Source organism: Salmo salar, chromosome 25, assembly GCF_965601325.2.
Source record: "Salmo salar chromosome 25, fSalSal1, whole genome shotgun sequence".
Lineage (NCBI taxonomy): Eukaryota > Metazoa > Chordata > Actinopteri > Salmoniformes > Salmonidae > Salmo > Salmo salar.
Genome location: NC_138315.1, coordinates 9738063 through 9758932, shown reverse-complemented (window position 1 = coordinate 9758932; position 20870 = coordinate 9738063). Strand labels below are relative to the sequence as shown.

General features: G+C 43.3%; 1 protein-coding gene across 3 annotated transcripts; it reads right to left on the bottom strand.

The window, feature by feature from the left end:
• Positions 1 to 872: 872 nt before the first annotated feature.
• Positions 873 to 20583, bottom strand: LOC106586119 (lactase/phlorizin hydrolase). Of its 3 annotated transcripts, none has more exons than XM_014172995.3 (17): positions 19953 to 20583; positions 16813 to 16883; positions 16578 to 16661; positions 16126 to 16219; positions 15273 to 15357; positions 12470 to 13139; positions 11708 to 12359; positions 10025 to 11578; positions 9511 to 9779; positions 9129 to 9419; positions 8767 to 8965; positions 8299 to 8501; positions 7903 to 8009; positions 7587 to 7718; positions 7121 to 7344; positions 6721 to 6957; positions 873 to 1529 (listed from the first exon to the last, which is right to left on the bottom strand). In XM_014172995.3, exons 1-17 carry the CDS (start codon positions 20554 to 20556, stop codon positions 1318 to 1320), a joined length of 5688 nt encoding a protein of 1895 aa, XP_014028470.3. In that variant the 5' UTR covers positions 20557 to 20583; the 3' UTR covers positions 873 to 1317. The 3 variants fall into 3 exon arrangements, with proteins under 3 accessions (XP_014028470.3, XP_045563481.2, XP_045563482.1); XM_045707525.2 differs by having other exon boundaries at positions 16126 to 16216; XM_045707526.2 differs by lacking the exons at positions 16126 to 16219; positions 16578 to 16661; positions 16813 to 16883; positions 19953 to 20583 and adding an exon at positions 15483 to 16099.
• Between the last annotated feature and the right edge of the window lie 287 nt (positions 20584 to 20870).

Here is a 20870-nt window from a genome sequence, read left to right as displayed (position 1 = left end):
CTGCAGATCCTCTCAAGCTCTGTCAGGTTGGATGGGGAGCATCGCTGCACAGCTATTTTCAGGTGTCTCCAGAGATGTTTGATTGGGTTCAAGTCCGGGCTCTGGCTGGGCCACTCAAGGATATTCAGAGACTTGTCCCAAAGTCACTCCTGCGTTGTCTTGGCTGTATGCTTAGGGTCGTTGTCCTGTTGGAAGGTGAACCTTCGCCCCCAGTCTGAGGTCTTGAGTGCTCTGGAGCAGGTTTTTCATCATTACCTCTATCCTGACTAGTCTCCCAGTCCCTGCTGTTGAAAAACATCCCCATGCCACCACCATGCTTCACAGGGGTGGTTGCAGGTTTCCTCTAGACGCGACGCTTGGCATTCAGGCCAAAGAGTTCAATCTTGGTTTCATCAGATGAGAGAATCTTGTTTCTCATGGTCTGAGAGTCCTTTGGGTGCCTTTTGGCAAACTCCAAGCGGGCTGTCATGTGTCTTTTACTGAGGAGTGGCTTCCGTCTGGCCACTCTACCACCTGGTGGAGGGCTGCAGAGATTGTTGTCCTTCTGGAAGGCCCTCCATCTCCACAGAGGAACTGTGGAGCTCTGTCAGTGACCATTGGGTTCTTGGTCACTTCCCTGACCAAGGCCCTTCTCCCCCGATTGCTCAGTTTGGCTGAGCGGCCAGCTCTAGGAAGAGTCTTGGTGGTTCCAAACTTCTTCTATTTAAGAATGATGGAGACCACTGTGTTCTTGGGAAACCTTCAATCCTGCAGAAATGTTTGGGTACCCTTCCCTAGATCTGTGCCTCGACAACACAATCCTGTCTGACCTTTAAATTATGGTTTAGTTGTTTAGTTGTTTGACTAATAAAGATATTTCGTGGACATCAACATTATTTGCATTGCACCTTTATTGGTGTTGGGAGGGGGACCTGGGACTTTGTAGAATGTTACTGACTAGAATGCCTTCTGATTGCGTTGATGAAATCGAGTATATACTGTGACATTAAAGGAGGAACAACTGTATTGTAAACACCCAATCTAATCTAAAGACCAGAGGATCTGATGCAACAGCGTCCTCTATTGGACGACTGATGATAATGACCATAGACTGGAAATGCTTCAAAAGTTAAGCCTTTATTTCCTAAAATAACAAGTGAAGGCAATGTTTGGTGCAGACACTAATGATTCATCAGATATATAAGCAACAACTAATTTTCATGTACCACAAATAGACAGGCACTTTTCAAGTAGAGTATTGACAGATTATTTTAGAAACAGAGATAATGAGACATTTATGTTGGATGGGGGCAGAGCCTTCGAGCACTATTTATGTGTTCAGAGTGTCTCCATCGTCACAGATTCCACAGAGGATCTGTCTGACTTCCGGTACAGATAGGTTACAGCGATGACTGAGAGGACACCCGTAATGGAGAGAGCAAAGACGCTGTAGAGGGCTACCTCAGCACTGCCAGATGACAGCTCCATACCGAGGAAGCGCACGTTCTCGACTGGTAAGATAGGCGAGGTGGTGGAGGGTGCACTCGTTCCTGGGGTAAGAGAATAAATTCATTGAAATTAATCAGACAACGTGTTCAGATGTATCGGTAAGATTGAAAATCAAGTGCATTTCCCCATTCTGAACTTCCTTGTAAACAAAAAAAGGGTGTCATTACTTTTATGAAAACGCATCACAACACGACAAGGAAACATTTAAGGAGATAGTCCTTTTTTTGCAAAACAAATACATTATTTATTGTCGCATACACAGGATAGGTGCTGTCAAATGTGTTGTTTTACAGGGTCAGCCATAGTAGTACAGCACCCCTAGAGCAAATTTAGGGTTAAGAAAATCAAAATAATATAAAATTGCATATGTCACATGCGCCGAATACAACAGACCTTGTCGTGAAATGCTTACTTAAGGTCTACACCTGTTGTATCCAGGGGTGCTGTACTACTATGACTGACCCTGTAAAACAACGTGTTTAAGGGCACATTGACAGATTTTTCACCTTATTAGCCTGTGTATTTGAACCAGTGACCTTTTGGTTACTGGCCCAACACTGTTAGGCTACCTGCTGCCCCTGATACAGTGCATACAGTGCCTTGCAAAAGTATTCATCCCCCTTGGCATTTTACCTATTTTGTTGCATTACAACCTGTAATTTAAATTGATTTTTATTTGGATTTCATGTAATGGACATACACAAAAGAGTCCAAATTTGTGAAGTGAAAGAAATAACTTACTTTTTATTTTATTTTTTATTTTTATTTAAACCCTGGAAAAGTGGTGCGTGCTTATGTATTCACCCCCTTTGTTATGAAGCCCCATAATAAGATCTGGTGCAACCAATTACCTTCAGAAGTCATATAATTAGTTAAATAAAGTCCACCTGTGTGCAATCTAAGTGTCACATGATCTGTCACATGACCTCAGTAGTGGTCCCGTGTGGCTCAGTTGGTAGAGCATGGTGTTTGCAACGCCAGGGTTGTGGGTTCGTTTCCCACGGGGGACCAGTACAGAAAATTACAACAACAACAAAAAATTATGAAATGTATGCATTCACTACTGTAAGTCGCTCTGGATAAGAGCGTCTGCTAAATGACTAAAATGTAATGTAAATGTATATTTGCACCTGTTCTGAAAGGCACCAAGCAAGCGGCACCATGAAGACCAAGGAGCTCTCCAAACAGGTCAGGGACAAAGTTGTGGAAAAGTACAGATCAGGGTTGGGTTACAAAAAAATATCTGAAACTTTGAACATCCCACGGAACACCATTAAATCCATTATTAAGAAATGGAAAGAATATGGCACCACAACAAACCTGCCAAGAGAGGGCCGCCCACCAAAACTCACGGACCAGGCAAGGAGGGTATCAATCAGAGAGGCAACAAAGAGACCAAAGATAACCCAGAAGGAGCTGCAAAGCTCCACAGCGGAGATTGAAGTATCTGTCCATAGGACCACTTTAAGCCGTACACTCCACAGAGCTGGGCTTTATGGAAGAGTGGCCAGAAAAAAGCAATTGATTAAAGAAAAAAATAAGCAAACACATTTGGTGTTCGCCAAAAGGCATGTGGGAGACTCCCCAAACATATAGAAGAATGTACTCTGGTCAGATGAGACTAAAATTGAGCTTTTTGGCCATCAAGGAAAAAGCTACAGTTGAAGTCAAAAGTTTACATACACTGAGGTTGGAGTAATTAAAACTCATTTTTCAACCACTCCACAAATTTCTTGTTTAACAAACTATAGTTTTGGCAAGTCGGTTAGGACACCTACTATGTGCATGACAAGTAATTTTTCCAACAATTGTTTACAGACAGATTATTTCACTTATAATTCACTGTATCACAATTCCAGTGGGTCAGAAGTTTACATACACTAAGTTGACTGTGCCTTTAAACAGCTTGGAAAATTCCAGAAAATTATTTCATGCCTTTAGAAACTTCTGATGGGCTAATTGACATCATTTGAGTCAATTAAGGTCACAGTTATGAAAACTTAGGACACTAAAGAAGCCTTTCTACTGACTCTGAAAAAACACCAAAAGAAAGATGTCCAGGGTCCCTGCTCATCTGCGTGAACGTGCCTTAGGCATGCTGCAAGGAGGCATGAGGACTGCAGATGCGGCCAGGGCCTAAGACAGCGCTACAGGGAGACAGGACGAACAGCTGATCGTCCTCGCAGTGACAGACCATGTGCAACAACACCTGCACAGTACATCTGAACATCACACCTGCGGGACTGGTACAGGATAGCAACAACAACTGCCCGAGTTACACCAGGAATGCACAATCCCTCCATCAGTGCTCAGACTGTCCGAAATAGGCTGAGAGAGGCTGGATTGAGGGCTTGTAGGCCTGTTGTAAGGCAGATCCTCACTAGACATCAACGGCAACAACTTCACCTATGGGCACAAACCCACCATCGCTGGAACAGACAGGATAGGCAAAAAGTGCACTTCACTGACAAGTCGCGGTTTTGTCTCACCAGGGGTGATGGTCGGATTTGCGTTTATCGATGAAGGAATGAGGGTTACACAGAGACCTGTACTCTGGAGCGGGATCGATTTGGAGGTGGAGGGTCCATCATGGTCTGGGGCAGTGTGTGACAGCATCATCGGTCTGAGCTTGTTGTCATTGCAGGCAATCTCAACGCTGTGCGGTACAGGGAAGACATTCTCCTCCCTCTTGTGGTACCCTTCCTGCAGACTCATCCTGACATGACCCTCCAGCATGACAATGCCACCAGCCATACTGCATGTTCTGTGTGTGAATTCCTGCAAGACAGGAATGTCAGTGTTCTGCCATGGCCAGCGAAGAGGCCGGATCTCAATCCCGTGGAGCATGTCTGGGACCTGTTGGATCGGAGGATGAGGGCTGGGACCATTCCGCCCAGAAATGTCTGGGAACTTGCAGGTGCCTTGGTGGAAGAGTGGGGTAACATCTCACAGCAAGAACTGGCAAATATGGTGCAGTCCATGAGGAGGAGATGCACTGCAGTACTTAATGCAGCTGGTGGCCACACCAGATACCGACCACTACTTTTGATTTGACCCCCCCTTTGTTCAGGGACACATTATTCAATTTATGTTGGTCACATGTCTGTGGAACTTGTTCAGTTTATGTCTCAGTTGTTGAATCTTGTTATGTTCATACAAATATTTACACATGAAAATAAACGCAGTTGACAGTGAGAGGATGTTTCCTTTTTTGCTGAGTTTACAATTACTAATCACTGGGAATAGGGGCCAGGTGTGCATCATGAAAGTTCCGGAGGGATCCTTGACAGTACTACACCAACAGCGCAACGACACCGGCCTCGAGGGTGATCACAGGAATGCAGTGCGGGTCGATCAGGACCCAATGCAGCTGCCGAAGTTACGTCATCGTCGGATGGGCCAGTTTCCGCTGCGGAAGTTGCGGCGGCATCAAACGGACCAGTAGCAGTGGCGTTGGACGGACCGGTTGTGGCGGCGTTGGACGGGCCAGTTGCAGCTGCTGAAGTTGCATTGTCGGACCGACCCATTGTGGCGACGTCGGACGGGCCAGTTGCAGCTGCCGAAGTTGCAGCGGCGGCAGACGGACCAGTCGCAGCGTTGTCGGACGGGCCATTCCCGCTGTCTCCCTTAATGGTTGATTATTCTGTCACGTTGGTATGAATAATTCGGGAGACAGGCGGAGGGGTGCATAATAGGGTTTTTTAATTTACCCAAATTACAGCGTGCCGTGTAAAGACACGGGGATGAAAACCAAACAAACACTATACAAAAACACAGGGTTGAAACCCAAACAAAAGAGAGAGGAGTACCTTGAATAAATAACACACGCGCACAATGATTAACACACAGGACGAGACCTGTAATCATCTGTACAATCCACAATGGCACGAAAGCCAAAACACACAGCACAGGTACTCACACGCACCAACGGACATCGTAACAAAAATCGACCGGACACTGGTAAACCAAGGGAACACTTATACAATTACTAATCACTGGGAATAGGGGCCAGGTGTGCGTAATGAAAGTTCCGGAGGAATCCTTGACAAGATTGCTGTACACCAGCGCAACCCATCCAACTTGAAGGAGCTGGAGCAGTTTTGCCTTGAAGAATGGGCAACAATCCCAGTGGCTAGATGTGCCAAGCCTATAGAGACATACCCCAAGACACTTGCAGCTCTAATTGCTGCAAAAGGTGGCTCTACAAAGTATTGACTTTTGGGGGGTGAATAGTTATGCACGCTCAAGTTTTCAGTTTTTTTGTCTTATTTCTTGTTTGTTTCACAATAAAAAATATTTTGCATCTTCAAAGTGGTAGGTATGTTGTGTAAATCAAATGATACAACCCCAAAAAAAATTAATTTTATTTCCAGGTCGTAAGGCAACAAAATAGGAAAAATGCCAAGGGGTTGAATACTTTCGCAAGCCACTGTTTATCTATTAATCTCGGGACACCTACTTTCTCTATGGGAATAGAGTAGTGAATACTTTAGATTTTCTGACACACAAAAAAATATGCCAGATATAAACATAAAACCTATGTCACACCCTGATCTGTTTCACCTGTTCCTGTGATTGTCTCTGCCCCCTCCAGGCATCGCTTATTTTCCCCAGTGTATTTATCCCTGTGTTTCCTGTCTCTCTGTGCCAGTTCGTCTTGTATGTTTAGTCAAGTCAACCAGCGTGTTTTTCCCGTACTCCTTTTTGCTATTCTCCTTTTCCTAGTCCTCCTGGTTTTGACCCATGCCTGTTTCTGGACTCTGTACCTGCCTGCCTTGACCACGAGCTTGTCAACCACTCTGTACCTCCTGGACTCTGATTTGGTTTTGACCTTTTGTCTGTCCACGACCATTCTCTTGCCTACCCCTTTGGATTATTAAACATTGTAAGACTCCAACCATCTGACTCCTGTGTCTGCATCTGGGTCTCGCCTTGTGCCTTGATAACATAATGACATCCTTTTGTTTACAATGACAACTGCACTTAAGCAGTGCAAAGTTCAAAATGGGTAAACTCCTCTTTAAAAAACCTTTAAGGAGTTTATAAAAACCCTTCCAATCACTTTCTGTCTTTTTTAAGATTGTGTGATAACTTTTATGGTTCGCAGGTGTGATATTGTGTGTGTGTAAAACATACAGAATTATCAATCACTTTAAACATGTTTTTTCCATCTGAAATGCACTGTGTGCAACAGTGTTGCATCCACTGAGATTGACAATGTTGTCACTCTACCTTCGGGCTCAGGATTCAAACACTCGTGAGGCCCCAGAGTGGGGTCAGGGAATCCATTGCAGGTGATGATGGTGGCATAGCGGGCAACAGAGTTCTTGGCTACTCGTGTAAGTTTGGAGTCAGAACGGTTCACATAGAACAGGCCGAATCTCTCTGAGAAGCCAGTGGCCCACTCTAGATTGTCCATCAGAGACCAGGCTGTGTAGCCTCGAATATCCACCCCATCCAGCAAATATGCTGAAAAGAGAGGAGAAAACCAAATTTGGCTCTATAAAGGTTCACGGAAGATTTCATTAGGTTGTGGGAATGGTTTCCAAAACATTAAAGATGGTGTTTCACTTGTAAATTATATTTCATATTGTCAATATAGAAATACTGAATTGTTATTGTGGCCTATTACCTTTGAGGACCTGATTGATGTAATTCTCATAGTAGTGAATCCTGTGGACATCGTTCAGATCCACTGGCCCTCGCGCCGAGATCCCATTCTCTGTGATGATGATGGGTGGGTTGCCGTACTCCTCCTTGATGAAGTTGAGGATCTTGCGGAATCCAAATGGGGAAACCTTCAGCCAGGCAGAGCCAGAGTCCAGCCAGGTGCGATCAGCAATCGTTCCAGCGCCCCTAATACACACAGTAAAATGACAGACTATTTAATTTAATTAAATATGGGTTTGGAAATGGAACAGGACATCAATTTGAAACAAGGACATACAGAAGAACTATAATACATTCATAAACTATATATAGCACTTACAGGTTGACTTCATATAGTTATATGCACATCTCCAGTTGTTGATCTAACCATGAATAAATATTTTCAGTTATGTCCTGTATAGTGTAGGCTCTTATGGCTGACTTCTCACCTGTCTGCATCGTAGTGCTGTAGGTTCCCATACTCAACAGGGAATGCCAGGACAGTTGTGTAGTGGTTGAACCCAAAGTAATCATATGTACCTTTGACCCTCTGGATCTCTGCAGGGGAAAACTCAGGAAGCCTGTAAAAAAGTTCATAGCCAGTTGACCATATGTGTATCATATAGCCAGTTCAGAGCGTTTTATCTGTGAATCACTAATTATTTATTTTACATTTAGGGTTTGAGTCATATAATTTCCTCAGAATGAATGCAAATTCTTCTATGGCTTTTTAAAATTAGCGCTACTAATAAATATTTATCTTACCGTGATTTAGATAGGCCTGCTGCTAGGCTCCTCTCTCGAATGATTGTCTTCATTGTATCACTGTAGTCTCCATTGAATATAGGGTGGGCAAACCAGCCGATATAGAACTGCAACAGGAGAAAGGAACCAATAGTGTTACTGAATAAGAACATTGGCTTTAAAGCTGGGAAACGACAGAAAAATAATGTAGTCACTCTTCATGTAACTCTTTAGTATGTTTGTTTGGACCATTTTTGAGGCCTTTTGTGTACTGTGCCAAATATGGGAAATGTGGTACATGCTATACAGGAACTCTACATACATGATTATGTTTTACACAGGATACTACACTATAGTTTCACTGATGTAGTGGAGAGAATTTTGATGACTGATGCAATGTGAGGCATTAGACTGCACCTGAACAACGCGTCGTGCAGCTTCTACGTCCTCCTGCTTGTAGGGGTTCCGTGGCTCTGACCAGTCTGAGTTGATGGTGATGGAGATAATGCCACCCTGCTTGGTGCGGTAGTTATCGTTGTACAGGTGCCAGGCTTCGGCATGGGCTTTGATGAGGTTGTGGCCCACTGTGTAGGGCAGTGTGCCAGGTCTGAAGCTGATGCCTGGCCATAGATGGATTATTGTTTTAACTGCATCTTGAAGACACTTAAATAAATACGATCTCTTTCTACAGTTCTTTTAAGGGGTCTAAATTATTTTCTTAGCTTTAGAATCTCTTTTTAAAGCTATTGTATTTAGAAGCTATTTAGCATATCAACGATACGATTGTTTCCTGTTACTACAGACACACACTGAAAACAGTCAACAATTGTTTGGCAAATACAAGCCAAATGCATATTTGTTTAGTCTGAATTAAAGAGATAGTACCTGGGGCGGCAGCTCCATAGCCGTGGCCAATATTGGCTATATTGTAAGGCTCATTGATGGTGATCCAGAACTTCACTTTGTCTCCAAGGTGAGTGAAGATAAAATCAGCATATTCTCTGAATCGGTCAATGATGCTGTCGTTCTCCCAGCCCCCCACATCCTGCAGAGCCTGAGGGAGGTCCCAGTGGTAGAGGGTAATCTGGAGAGAGGAACATTCATGAAGAGAGGAAACGATTATTTAACTCAGGGGTTTAATGTGTCAATTCAGGTTTATCAAAGTGCATGTGTAATTTACTCCCTTTGATATAGTAAATTACATATTATCCCAGTCATGAGCATGTCGTCATGGCCACCAAACTCACATGAGGCTGTATGTTGGCAATGAGAAGTGCGTCAACCAGTCTATGGTAGTAGTTGAGGCCAGCCTCGTTTATGTTTTTGGTGGTGCCATCGGGGAGCACCCTGGACCAGGATATAGAGAAGCGGTAGTGGGTCACCTTCAGCCTCCTCAGCATAGCGACATCCTCCTCCACCTTATTATAACTATCACAGGCAATATCTCCTGTGTCATCATTGAACACTCTAAGAGGAGTGTGGGCAAACTTATCCCAGATACTGAGGCCCTTTCCATCTGCTCTCCAGCCCCCCTCAATCTGGATAAGAGATATAAAATGACAAGGTAAACATATTGTGGTGCTTTTATTGGCACTAAGCTTATCGGAATTGTTTTCAGTGAGCAGTCACCTGGTAAGATGCTGTTGCTGTGCTCCAGATGAAATCTTTACGGAAGTTTCCATAAATGGGTGTACCATCCTCCGATTGAGGGAAACCGTTGTCCCTCATGACTTGATAGTAGTAGTGGGCTGAACGTTTGGGCGTCCTAGGTCGGCTTGGGTGAGTAAAGTCCACATGGTGGAGACCAAAGCCCACTGTGTACCGATTGAGCCACTCAAAAGAGTCCATAAGAGATGAGACACTGTAACCCCTCACCTTCACACCATCCAAGTCATGGGCTAAGGGGACATGAGAGAAGATTTTCTTTTGGAAGATAACTTTTTTTTTACAGCAAATGTTGGAAATTCCTAGCAAAGTAAGTTGCATTTGCTTGCCCCTTGGTATTCTGCTCAGTCTGTACTCATTCATCGATGCAATTAGAAGGCATTATAGTCAGTGACATAGTACAAAGTCCCCCCAACCTCCCACCACCTCTTGAAGGTGAAATGAGAAACTTGTAGGGAAATATATCATTAGAGCTTACCTTTCAAAGCCTCATCAATGTAGGTTTTGTAGTAGAATATTCTGTCAGTGTCATCCACTGTGGTCTTTGGAGCCGTTGGAACTCCATTCTCTGTGACATAAATCTCTGGATCTCCATACTCCTCCTTGATCCAGTTGAGGAGTCTCCGTAAGCCCCATGCTACAGCCCTCTGCCCTTTGATGGCAGTTGTGGGGGAATCACCCTCCTCCTCCTCTCCAATGTCCTGGTCGTTATAAAAGGACTGAGGACTAAGCCTGGCAGTTACTTGACGTATCACCTTAGTGGTATAAGCATTTATACAGAAGACATCAGCAGTACCTCTGATGTAGGCCTTATCATCATTGGTGAACATGGCGAGCCTGGAACCTGGCAGGCCTTGGAGCTCACTCTTGTTGCCCACCTGCCACTTCATGGCGTCAGGGTAATCACCGGTTTTAAAGATTGGGTGAGCGAACCAGCCAAGCTGAAACTGCAGGGCACGGTCTGCAGCCATGACTTCCCGGGGGTTGTTGACATCTTTGGGCTCAGCCCAGTCTGCGTTGAGGGCGATGGAGACCAGACCACCTTGGGATTTGCGGTATTTCTTGTCATAGGTGTGGTACACCGTGGCATGTGCCTTTAGAAGGTTATGAGCGACTCTATATGGTGCATCCCCAGGCTTACTGACATTTGGTGGGATCTGCCCCAGACCGTATCCTGACCATGCAATTGTATAGGGTTGGTTGAAGGTCAACCAAAACTTTACTTGCTTCCCAAAGGTGGAAAAGCAGAAGTCACAGAAGTCGTTAAAGATCTCAACCATCTGGATGTTGTCCCAGCCATCAAGGTCCTGCAGGGCCTGAGGGAGGTCCCAGTGGTAGAGTGTCACCATGGGGGTTATGTTATAAGCTAGTAGGCCATTAATGAGCCTGTTGTAGTAGTTAACACCCTTCTGGTTCAAGGAATTGCGCCGACCATTGGGAAAGATCCTGGACCAGGACAGGGAGAATCGGTAGGTCTTAACCCTTAGGGCCCTTAGCATGTACAGGTCTTCCTCTAGTCGGTGGTAACTGTCACAGGCAATGTCACCATTGGCATCTTCGGTAATACTGCCAGGCTTATGGGTGAAGGTATCCCATACACTTGCACCCTTACCGTCAACATTCCAGCCACCTTCTATCTGATAGGCTGAGGACGTCACTCCCCATTGGAAGCCCTTTGGAAAGGTGCCGTAGTGGTAGAGCTTCCTCTGGAAATTGGACTGACTGGAGAACTTCTCCCAGACAACCTTGGATCTGGAGGGAACCTCGGACGGGGGCAGAGTGGGTTGCCGCATAACGGTTTGAAACTTTGGTTCTTGTTGTGGACTTCTTTCTCTTGTATCAGCAAACCCATTTCTCTTGATAATATCAGAGTAGAAATAGGCTGACTGCTTTGGGGTTCTGGGCCTGTTAGGGTCTTCAAAGTTGACATAGTGCAAACCAAACCTTTGGCTGTAGCCCTTTGGCCCCTCAAACCCATCCATCAGTGACTGCACAGTGAACCGCTGCACATCCACTCCATCCAGATGGATTGCTGTTGAAAGTCAACCAAAGTCATCCTGGTAAACAATCCTTATAAACAATCATTCTTTCAAACAGTCTCAAAACACTCCTTCTGTACAGGACTAGGTGACCCCTGGTCTAACACATTCCAGATACTTACCTTTCAGTGCTTCGTTGATGTAGCCCTTTAAGTACTCTGTACGCTCCGTGTCATTGATAGTGTCCCCGCTGTACCCTGTGGGTATCCCATTTCCAGTTATGTAGACGGGCACCTTAGTGACATTCAGATACTCTGCAGAAACATAGTTGAGCAGCCTACGGAGGCCCCAGGGTGCAGAGTGTATCCAGTCAGACGCCGTAGAAGGCCAGGAGTGGTCCACATGAGCTTTGAAGTCTCCCACCCCCTCTGGTCCAGGCACGCAGCCACCATCACTGGCATTGACCAAGCGAGAGGTGTAGTGGTTGAGCCCCAGGAAATCTGCCGTTCCGCGAATTCGCTTACTCTCTGCTGCAGTGAAGAAAGGGAGTATGGCAGGCACAGAGAGGGAACAATCCCGCCTTTTCTGCTCAATCTGAGACTTTAGCAAGGGTGGATAGTCCCCATCCACAAAAATGGGATGGGCGAACCATCCCAGCATGAACTGCAGGTAGCGGTCTGCAGCCACTACATCTTCAGGCTTGGAAGAGGAGCTTGGAGGCTCAGCCCAGTTGGAGTCCAGGGCAATGCCTACTTTGCCTCCCTGGTCCTTCCGGTACTTGTCGTTGTAAACATGCCAGGCTTCAGCGTGGGACTTGAGCATGTTGTGAGTCACCTTTTTTGGGGGGGGGGGCACAAAGGATCAAAATCATCAAAGAAATAATAATTACAATTCCCAAAGTCAACAAAGGGCTATAGGGAAAGGAATGATGCTAGTTCTCTCACCTGGTAGGAGGCAACGACATAGTTCTTTATTCCAGGGGGATGCTGACCGGTACCGTACCCAGCATGGCTAATCACCCAGGGGCTACTGAAAGTGTTCCAGGTCCTAACCCTATCTCCAAACCTGAAGAAGCAGAAGTCAGCATAGTCTTTAAAGGCTTCTGCAATGGAATCATTGGTCCAGCCTCCATAGTCCTGGAGTGCCTGGGGAAGATCCCAGTGGTGCAGGGTCACAGCAGGTTCTATACCCGCCTCTATCAGCGCGTTGATCAGGCTGTCATAGTAAAGCGCACCTTTCTCAGAGTGGCTCCCCCAGTGGCCAGAGGGGAAAATGCGGGCCCAGGAGATAGAGAACTGGTAGGTGTTGACAAGTAGACCTCTCAGGAGGTAGACGTCATAGTCCACTTTATGGTAACTGTCACAAGCCAGGTCTGCAGTCTGATTCTGAAAGGCTTGGTGCTCATGGCCAAAGCGGTCCCAAAGGGTCTCACCCTTCCCATGCTCAGACCAGCCACCCTCGACTTTAAAGGACTCACTGGAAGTGGCCCACTGGAAGCCATCAGGAAAAGACTCATTCAGGAAGAAGTCCCGCTCGGAAATGGTCTGAGTTCCAAATTTATCCCACACTCTCTGGTAGTTTACTGACAGTGCATCCCCCGTGTGATCTGAAAGACTAGCCGAGCAAGAGAGGTGAAGGGCAACATTAAATACAGTGCCGTTAAGAAAGTATTCACACCCCTTGACTTTTACCACATTTTGTTGTGCCATTTGATTTGCCATTTTTTTGTCAAAATACGCTTATGTCAAAGTGGTAAATAAAATACTAATATATCTTGATAAGTATTCAACCCCCTGAGTCAATACATGTTAGAATCGCCTTTGGCAGCAATTACAGTTGTGAGTCTTTCTGAGTAAATCTATAAGAGCTGGATTGTACAATATTTGCCCATTTATTCTTTAAAAGATTCTTCAAGCTCTGTCAAGTTGGTTGTTGATCGTTACTAGACAGCTATTTTCAAGTCTTGCCATAGATTTTCAAGCCAATTTAAGTCAAATCCATAACTCGGCCACTCTAACATTCAATGTCATCTTGGTAAGCAACTCCAGTGTATATTTGGCCTTGTGTTTTAGGTAATTGTCCTGCTGAAAGGTGAATTTTTCTCCCAGTGTCTGTTGGAAAAGAGACCGAACCAAGTTTTCCTCTAGGATTTTGCCTGTGCTTAGCTCTATTCTGTTTTTTTATTAAAAAAAACCTCCTTAGTCATTGCCGATGACAAGCATACCCATAACATGACGCAGCCACCACCATGCTTGAAAATTTGCCCCAAATATATAACATTTTGTATCCATGACCAAAAATTACTTTGCCACATTTTCTGCAGTATTACTTTAGTGCCTTATTGAAAACAGGATGCATGTTGTGGAATATTTTCTGTACAGGCTTCCTTCAATTCGCTCTCTCATTTCTGTTAATATTGTGGAGTAACTCCAGTGTTGTTGATCCATTCTCAGTTATCTCTGTCATTCTGCCCCTGAGCAAGTCATTTAACACACTGTTCCCCGTGCGCCAAAGACATGGATGTCGATTAAGGCAGCCCCCCGCACTTCTCTGATTCAGAGGGGTTGGGCTAAATGCGGAAGACACATTTCAGTTGAAGGCATTCAGTTGTACAACTGACTAGGTATCCCCTTTCCCTTTCCTTTTATCAGAGCCATTAAACTCTGTAACTGTTTTAAAATCACCATGGGCTTCATGGTGAAATCCCTGAGCGGGTTCCTTCCTCTTCGGCAACTGAGGTAGGAAGGGAGCCTGTATCTTTGTAGTGAATGGGTGTATTGATACACCATCCAAAGTGTAATTCTACCAATAGGTGCCCTTCTTTGCTAACCATTTGAAAATCTCCCTCGTCCTTGTGGTTGAATCTGTGCTTGAAATTCATTGATCAACTGTACACTGGAGCCTCAGAATGGAATGAGTTGCTTCTGCCTATAAGAACAACGTCCTCTCTGGACAGCTTTAAAAATAAAGTCAAAATATGTTTGATTCTTCTGTGCCCATATAAATAACCCCTATGATGTAACTGGAATGATGAAATAGATGTTCTTCTTCTATGTTTTTGTTTTATTATTTCACTGCCATACTGTGTTGGATCTTGTCTAGCCGTCTTGTCTCAAGAGGACCACAATGGAAATAAGTCCCAGACTTTATAGTGTGTTATCCTCCATGATTTTATTCATGTGCATGTATGACTTTTACATTTTATGTGTGCTTGTTTTTTAAAATGGTCAAATTAATAAACTAAACTAAACTGAGGGACCTTACAGATAATTGTATGTGTGGGGTTCGGAGATGTGGTACTCATTTAAAAATCATTTTAAACAATATTATTGCACAACAGAGTGATTCCATGCAATTTATTATGTGACTTGTTAAGCACATTTTTACTCCTGAACGTAACTTGCCATAATTAAAGGGTTGAATACAACTATCCATGTTTTATTAATTTGTAAGCATTTCCACTTTGACATTATGGGATACTGTGTGTAGATCAGTGACACAAAATCTCAATTTAATACATTTTAAATTCCGGCTGTAACACAACAAAATGTGGAAAAAGTCAAGGGGTTTGAATACTTTCTGAAGGCACTGTAGATACTGTACATACAGAGGTATGAATTCACACTAAAATACAAAAAAGACAAAAGGTTAATTCAGACTTTTTATATTCCATTATGCTAATAGTAGACTATTTTATATATTACTACATTTCCAAATAGTGCATGAAAACAACAAGTGCATTTGTACCTATTCAGAGTGTCCACCAAATCCAGCTCCTCAAACAAGTCAACCATGTCACATCCCAGAATTTGCAGGTCCCCATTTCGCAGAACTGTAATGATTTTAGACCACACACAGGGGGTTGTTCTTCAAATTCCTCAAAAAATGATTTGATATGAACAACGTGTTACATTATATATTATCTATATTTGCAAAATCCATAAAGGGTATACTCACAGTTTTTAAGTGAGTTGGTAATTGAGACAGCTAGGCTGGAGGTGGAGGGTTTGAACACTGTATAGCTTCAAACATTAAACTGAACTATAATTTGATCTCATCTATGGTCAATTCTTCCATGCATAGTAGTTACATTTAGTAGTTACATTTCTCCAGTCATATACCTGAGCTGTTTACCAAAGAAGTGGTGGGATAACCACTTTGTTGTTGTTCCAATACCAGATTGCCCTTTAACTAGCTAGATAAGCACTTTGCAGCGTACTCCGGACCATGATAACAACAAGTCAGAATTTCATAATGCCTTTACAATCAAATTGGACTATGACATTTTATATTGGATAAAATCTTTGTGGAGATAACATCAATAAAATGATGGTCTCTGGCACTGTAACTACTACAAATCACTCTCTTGATCTGAATCCACCATCTGGTTTTTGAGATGTCATCACCAACACGTTTATTTGACAGTGTAGAGACGTCCATAACATGACACTAGACTTGAGTATGGTGAACTGTCTGTAAGCAAATACAATTTTAACCATTGTACTGAGGTTGAATGGTATGATCATACAAGACACCAGTGATTAACCCGATGGTCTACAAAGCATGCGTGTGTACATTTATGCAGCTTCACATGATTTACCTTGCAGGATGTTACCGAGTGGCTGGAATTGACTGAAAGAACAGCCGTTGATATTCATCTTGTAAATCACAATGGGTATCTGCCCATTGGCCTTCTAAAACATGACAAAGGGATCGTCATTCAGGGGCTGGGCTTTTATGAGACAATTATGAGTCGCAGATTAATGGTTGTGTTTTTTCATCAAAATTAGAGAAATCATATTAGGACATTCTGTATTCAGCCTCTTCAACCTTCAAACTGTATATACAAAATCTCCCATTATTCACAGTTCTCCATTTTGGGGTAAAACATTATGAGTTTCACACACACGCTTTACAATAACTTACAAGGATATTGGCAATTAGACATTTCATTTCGTAAGATAAGACAGTAATAAAATACACTTTTGCGTGGAGGCTCTGTTCTTCCTTTCATTAAGACACAGTTTATCAGAACATGGAAGAGTAAACTACCTGTAATCTTCTCAGCTCCTCTGCCAGGTTTGATTTAGAGGTGCAGTTGTATTCAATTTGCACTGACAGGAAATCTAGGGACTCCTGAATGGGAAATATGTTATCACCATCACAGCAATACGGTGGATGCCTTGGGAAAAGTATAAACCCTGTGCAGGTTTCACATTTTGTTGCTTTGGAGTCTGACATTGTGACACATTCAATTGTCCAAATGTTAAAGGTACTGTACCCATACCTTAATGGCAGCCTCGCTTTGGTAAAGGATGGGAACATCACTGGCCCTGACGCCAATCGACACATGGCCCCCTGAGAGGAGAGCACAGAATGGAGGGCTGATGTGTTATAAAAACAGTGACAATGTTAGCAATCCAGGTCCTTGGGAGGACCATCCTCCTCAGTGAAATTTCATAAAAATTCAAATAGTGAAATATTAAATAAGTTATATTTTTTAGATAAAACTATGTTAAATATATTCATATGTCACCAAAAAAAATATTAAAATACACTGTTTTGAAATGAAGGTCTACAGTAATTTCAACCACACTGTCCGGGGTAGCACCATGGTTTAGCCGGAGGACATCTATCTTCCGTCCTCTGGCTACATTGACCTTTCATAGACATACATGGTAATTATGACCACTTCCGGAGGACGTCCTCCAACCAATCAAAACTTTTGCAGTATGAACTGACATGTTGTCCATCCAATCACAGAATTAGGATCAGAGAATTAACCTTGTGAGTTGTATTGGGATTGTGCCACAGAGCATTATGGGGGCTCTATGTGTTGAGAAGCTAGGTGACATTGCTGGATAGAGATTAAACACATTTTGACATCTCTGTGCGTTCAGCGCCTATACCTTGGGTCTACATTTTTCAGGTCAACACCCTCCACTGGGGGTGTGTGTGTGACCATGCAGTGTTTCACTTTTCACCAGATCCTAACCTTTGCTATCTAATGGCATTCACAACACTTGGCCAGAAATAATCTCTTCTGATAAGGAAAACAATATACATGCAACCATGAATGATAGTGCTAGAAAAGTCAAGGATGGGACATAATTGAGGCACAGTCACTGACCTCTTTCACATCCGGTTGACTGATATTTTGTGAAACAATTTTTACATGTCTAAATCTAAAGCCGCTTTGCTATGAAAACTTGTCGGTTCCAAACAATTCAAAGATCTTGTAGCACTAAAGATCTTCATAAGAACCCACATACTGTAGGAGTATTTATCACAGGCGACAGGTGCATTCTTTACCAGAAAGTAGGCTGGCCCTCTTTTATTTATAAAGCTGTTTTTCTTTAAAACTCCCACTACCTAACAGAGTTAATAACCTTTAGATTTATGAGTTACCATACCCTGTCTAAGGGATGGCTAACTCTGGAAATCCATTCGGTCTCCTCAGAGTTAGGTAATTCAGCTTTTAGTTTCTTTGCACCCCATTGTTCCTATCCTCTTCAGCGTCTCATCCCGTCAGCGGGATCAAAATCCAGCGAAAAATCATATCGCCATTAGCATAACAAAATGTAATAATTTGAAGGGGAAATTTTTTTATTATTTTTCGTTTTATAGATACACCTCTCCTGAATCGACCCACGTCGTCCGATTTCAAAAAGGTTTAACAGGAAAAGCAAATCATTAGATTATGTTAGAGGAGTCCATCGTAAAATGCAGCAACATAGCCATTTTCCGACCAAACACATGCATCACAAATAACCAAAAAACAGCTAAATGCTGCACTAACCTTTTACAAACTTCATCAGATGACACACCTAGGACATCATGTTACACAATGCATGCATTCTTTTGTTCAATAAAGTTCATATTTATATATGAAAACAGCATTTTACATCGGTGTCTGACGTTGACTAACTATTTTCCCGTCAAATGCATCCAGGGAAACAGTGCTACATTTTACTGAATTACTATTCGAAAACATTTTTAAAATGTAATATTGTCATTCTAAGATTTATAGATGAATATCTCTTGAAAGCACCTGTCATACCAGATTTAAAAATAACTTTACTGGGTAATCACACTTAGCGATAAAAGGTGATGCGATACTCAGAAAATGAGCAATTAAATACAGCTCGGCGCCATCTTGGAACAATCGCATTTCACATCTAATGTTGTATAATATTGTCAATAATCCCTTACCTTTAGTTGTCTTCATCAGAAAGCACTTCCAGGAATCCCAGGTCCACAACAGATGTATTTTCGGTCGAAAAAGTCCATCCTTTATGTTCAATTAGCTTGCTGATGTTAGTGCGTCCGAAGGGCATATCCAACTAATCTGCCTTGCGCGCCACAGTGGTTTCGAAATAGTACTTTTTTTTCACATTTAGGTTCGTTCAAACATGTCAAACGTTGTATAACATAAATCTTCAGAGCCTGTTTCAACAAGAGAGCCAATAAGATTCAAGGGGGACGATTTCAATGTGTTTCAAAACGTTTCCAAAGGTGGGGGTAGACAGGGCCGCCGGCGTCATAATGGTGATGGCCCTCCCGCTGTGACCAATTTCGAGTTTCGACAGTGGAAGGATCAAAACACTTTGTAAAGACTGGCGACATCTTGTGGAAGCAATAGGAAGTGCTCAATAAACGATATCTCATGGTGTGAATTATAGGCGACGACGTGAAGTTGAGTCCACAATTCAGAACTCCACTTCCTGGTTCAATCGGTCTCGGGGTTTTGACTGCCATATGAGTTCTGTTATACTCACAGACACCATTCAAACAGTTTTAGAAACTTTAGGGTGTTTTCTATCCACAGGTATTAATTATATGCATATCCTAGCTTCTGAGTCTGATTAGTAGGCCGTTGAAAATGGGCACGAATTTTTTCCAAAATGCACCCCCTATCCTATTTATCACAGGTGACAGGTGCATTCTTTACCAGAAAGTAGGCTGGCCCTCTTTTATTTATAAAGCTGTTTTTCTTTAAAACTCCCACTACCTAACAGAGTTAATAACCTTTAGATTTATGAGTTACCATACCCTGTCTAAGGGATGGCTAACTCTGGAAATCCATTCGGTCTCCTCAGAGTTAGGTAATTCAGCTTTTAGTTTCTTTGCACCCCATTGTTCCATAAACCTATAAGAGTTTAGTACAACTGGATGTAGTAGTGTCCCTCGGGCAGTTCAAAATGTTGATTTGGGACCTCTTTGCTGAGGAATGTGATTGTTTTTCTTAACTGTGTTTGTGACTTTGTGTCTTTGTATGTTACTGTATTTTGTAAATTGTGTGCATGCAGGGCTCCCTTGCAGTTGGACTCTTAAAATAAAGGTACATTTATTGTTACATCTGTAAACTGTTCCCCAAAACCCTGTGAATAATGTACATCTTCTACCACATGCTAATTAAGGGTTTACCTTGGCCAGGAAACAGGTGATGGTAGAGGTGGTACACGTTGGCGTGGGCATGGAGAGCATGTTTTAGCTGCAGATTCACCTCATCCCTCAGCTCTTCAAGGTGGCTCAGTGTCACCCAAGAGTGTGCCAGTTCTCCATATGCCAGAAAAACAAATTCAGCATATTGCTGAAATACATCTGGCAGCTCTGCGCTTTCCCAGCCCCCATATCTGGATCTAAGGGCCTCTGGTAAAGCAGAGCGATGCAAGACAACAAGTGGTTTGAGGCCTGCTTCCACTAGCTGTTCCAAGAAGGTCCGGTAGCAAGACAATGCAGGCTGACTGGGCTGGCTGGGGTCACCTGTGGGCAAAAGTTGAGCCCAGGACAGGGGAACTTTGAAGTGAGTTACTCCCCGACTCTGGAGATACTGGAAGTAGGGTCTGGAGCCCAAGGGAAGGGGATGACTGCAGTCAAAGGCATCAATGGGTTTGGTGCTCAAGTCCATCCTCAAGTGGTTGGTGAGAGGGCCTGCTAGAAGCATAAAGTCCTGTGGGTCATCTTCCTGACACAGACAGCCATAGAGGCACATCAGGTATAGAGGGAGAACCTGCACCAGGTTCTTCATCTTGGTAGTGGAAGGTGAACTGCACAGTAAGCCTTTTATAGCAATGCTGTTTACTGTATTGAACTCTTGTATCGTGTATGTAATCATGCAAGATAACGCATGTCAGAGATATATTGCAGTTGTGTTTATAACTTGTACACAGTGGACATGCTGAATAAGTGCTTTATTTCTGGGGCTTTGGCTCAATTGCAGAAGAAATCTGTACTCTTTTTGTTTCCTCCCCTTCATCTGCATTATTTGGACAGTACTTGACAGATATACAATATACTGGAAGCTCAGACAATCTGGATCAAACCCTCATAGGGTGTCATTTG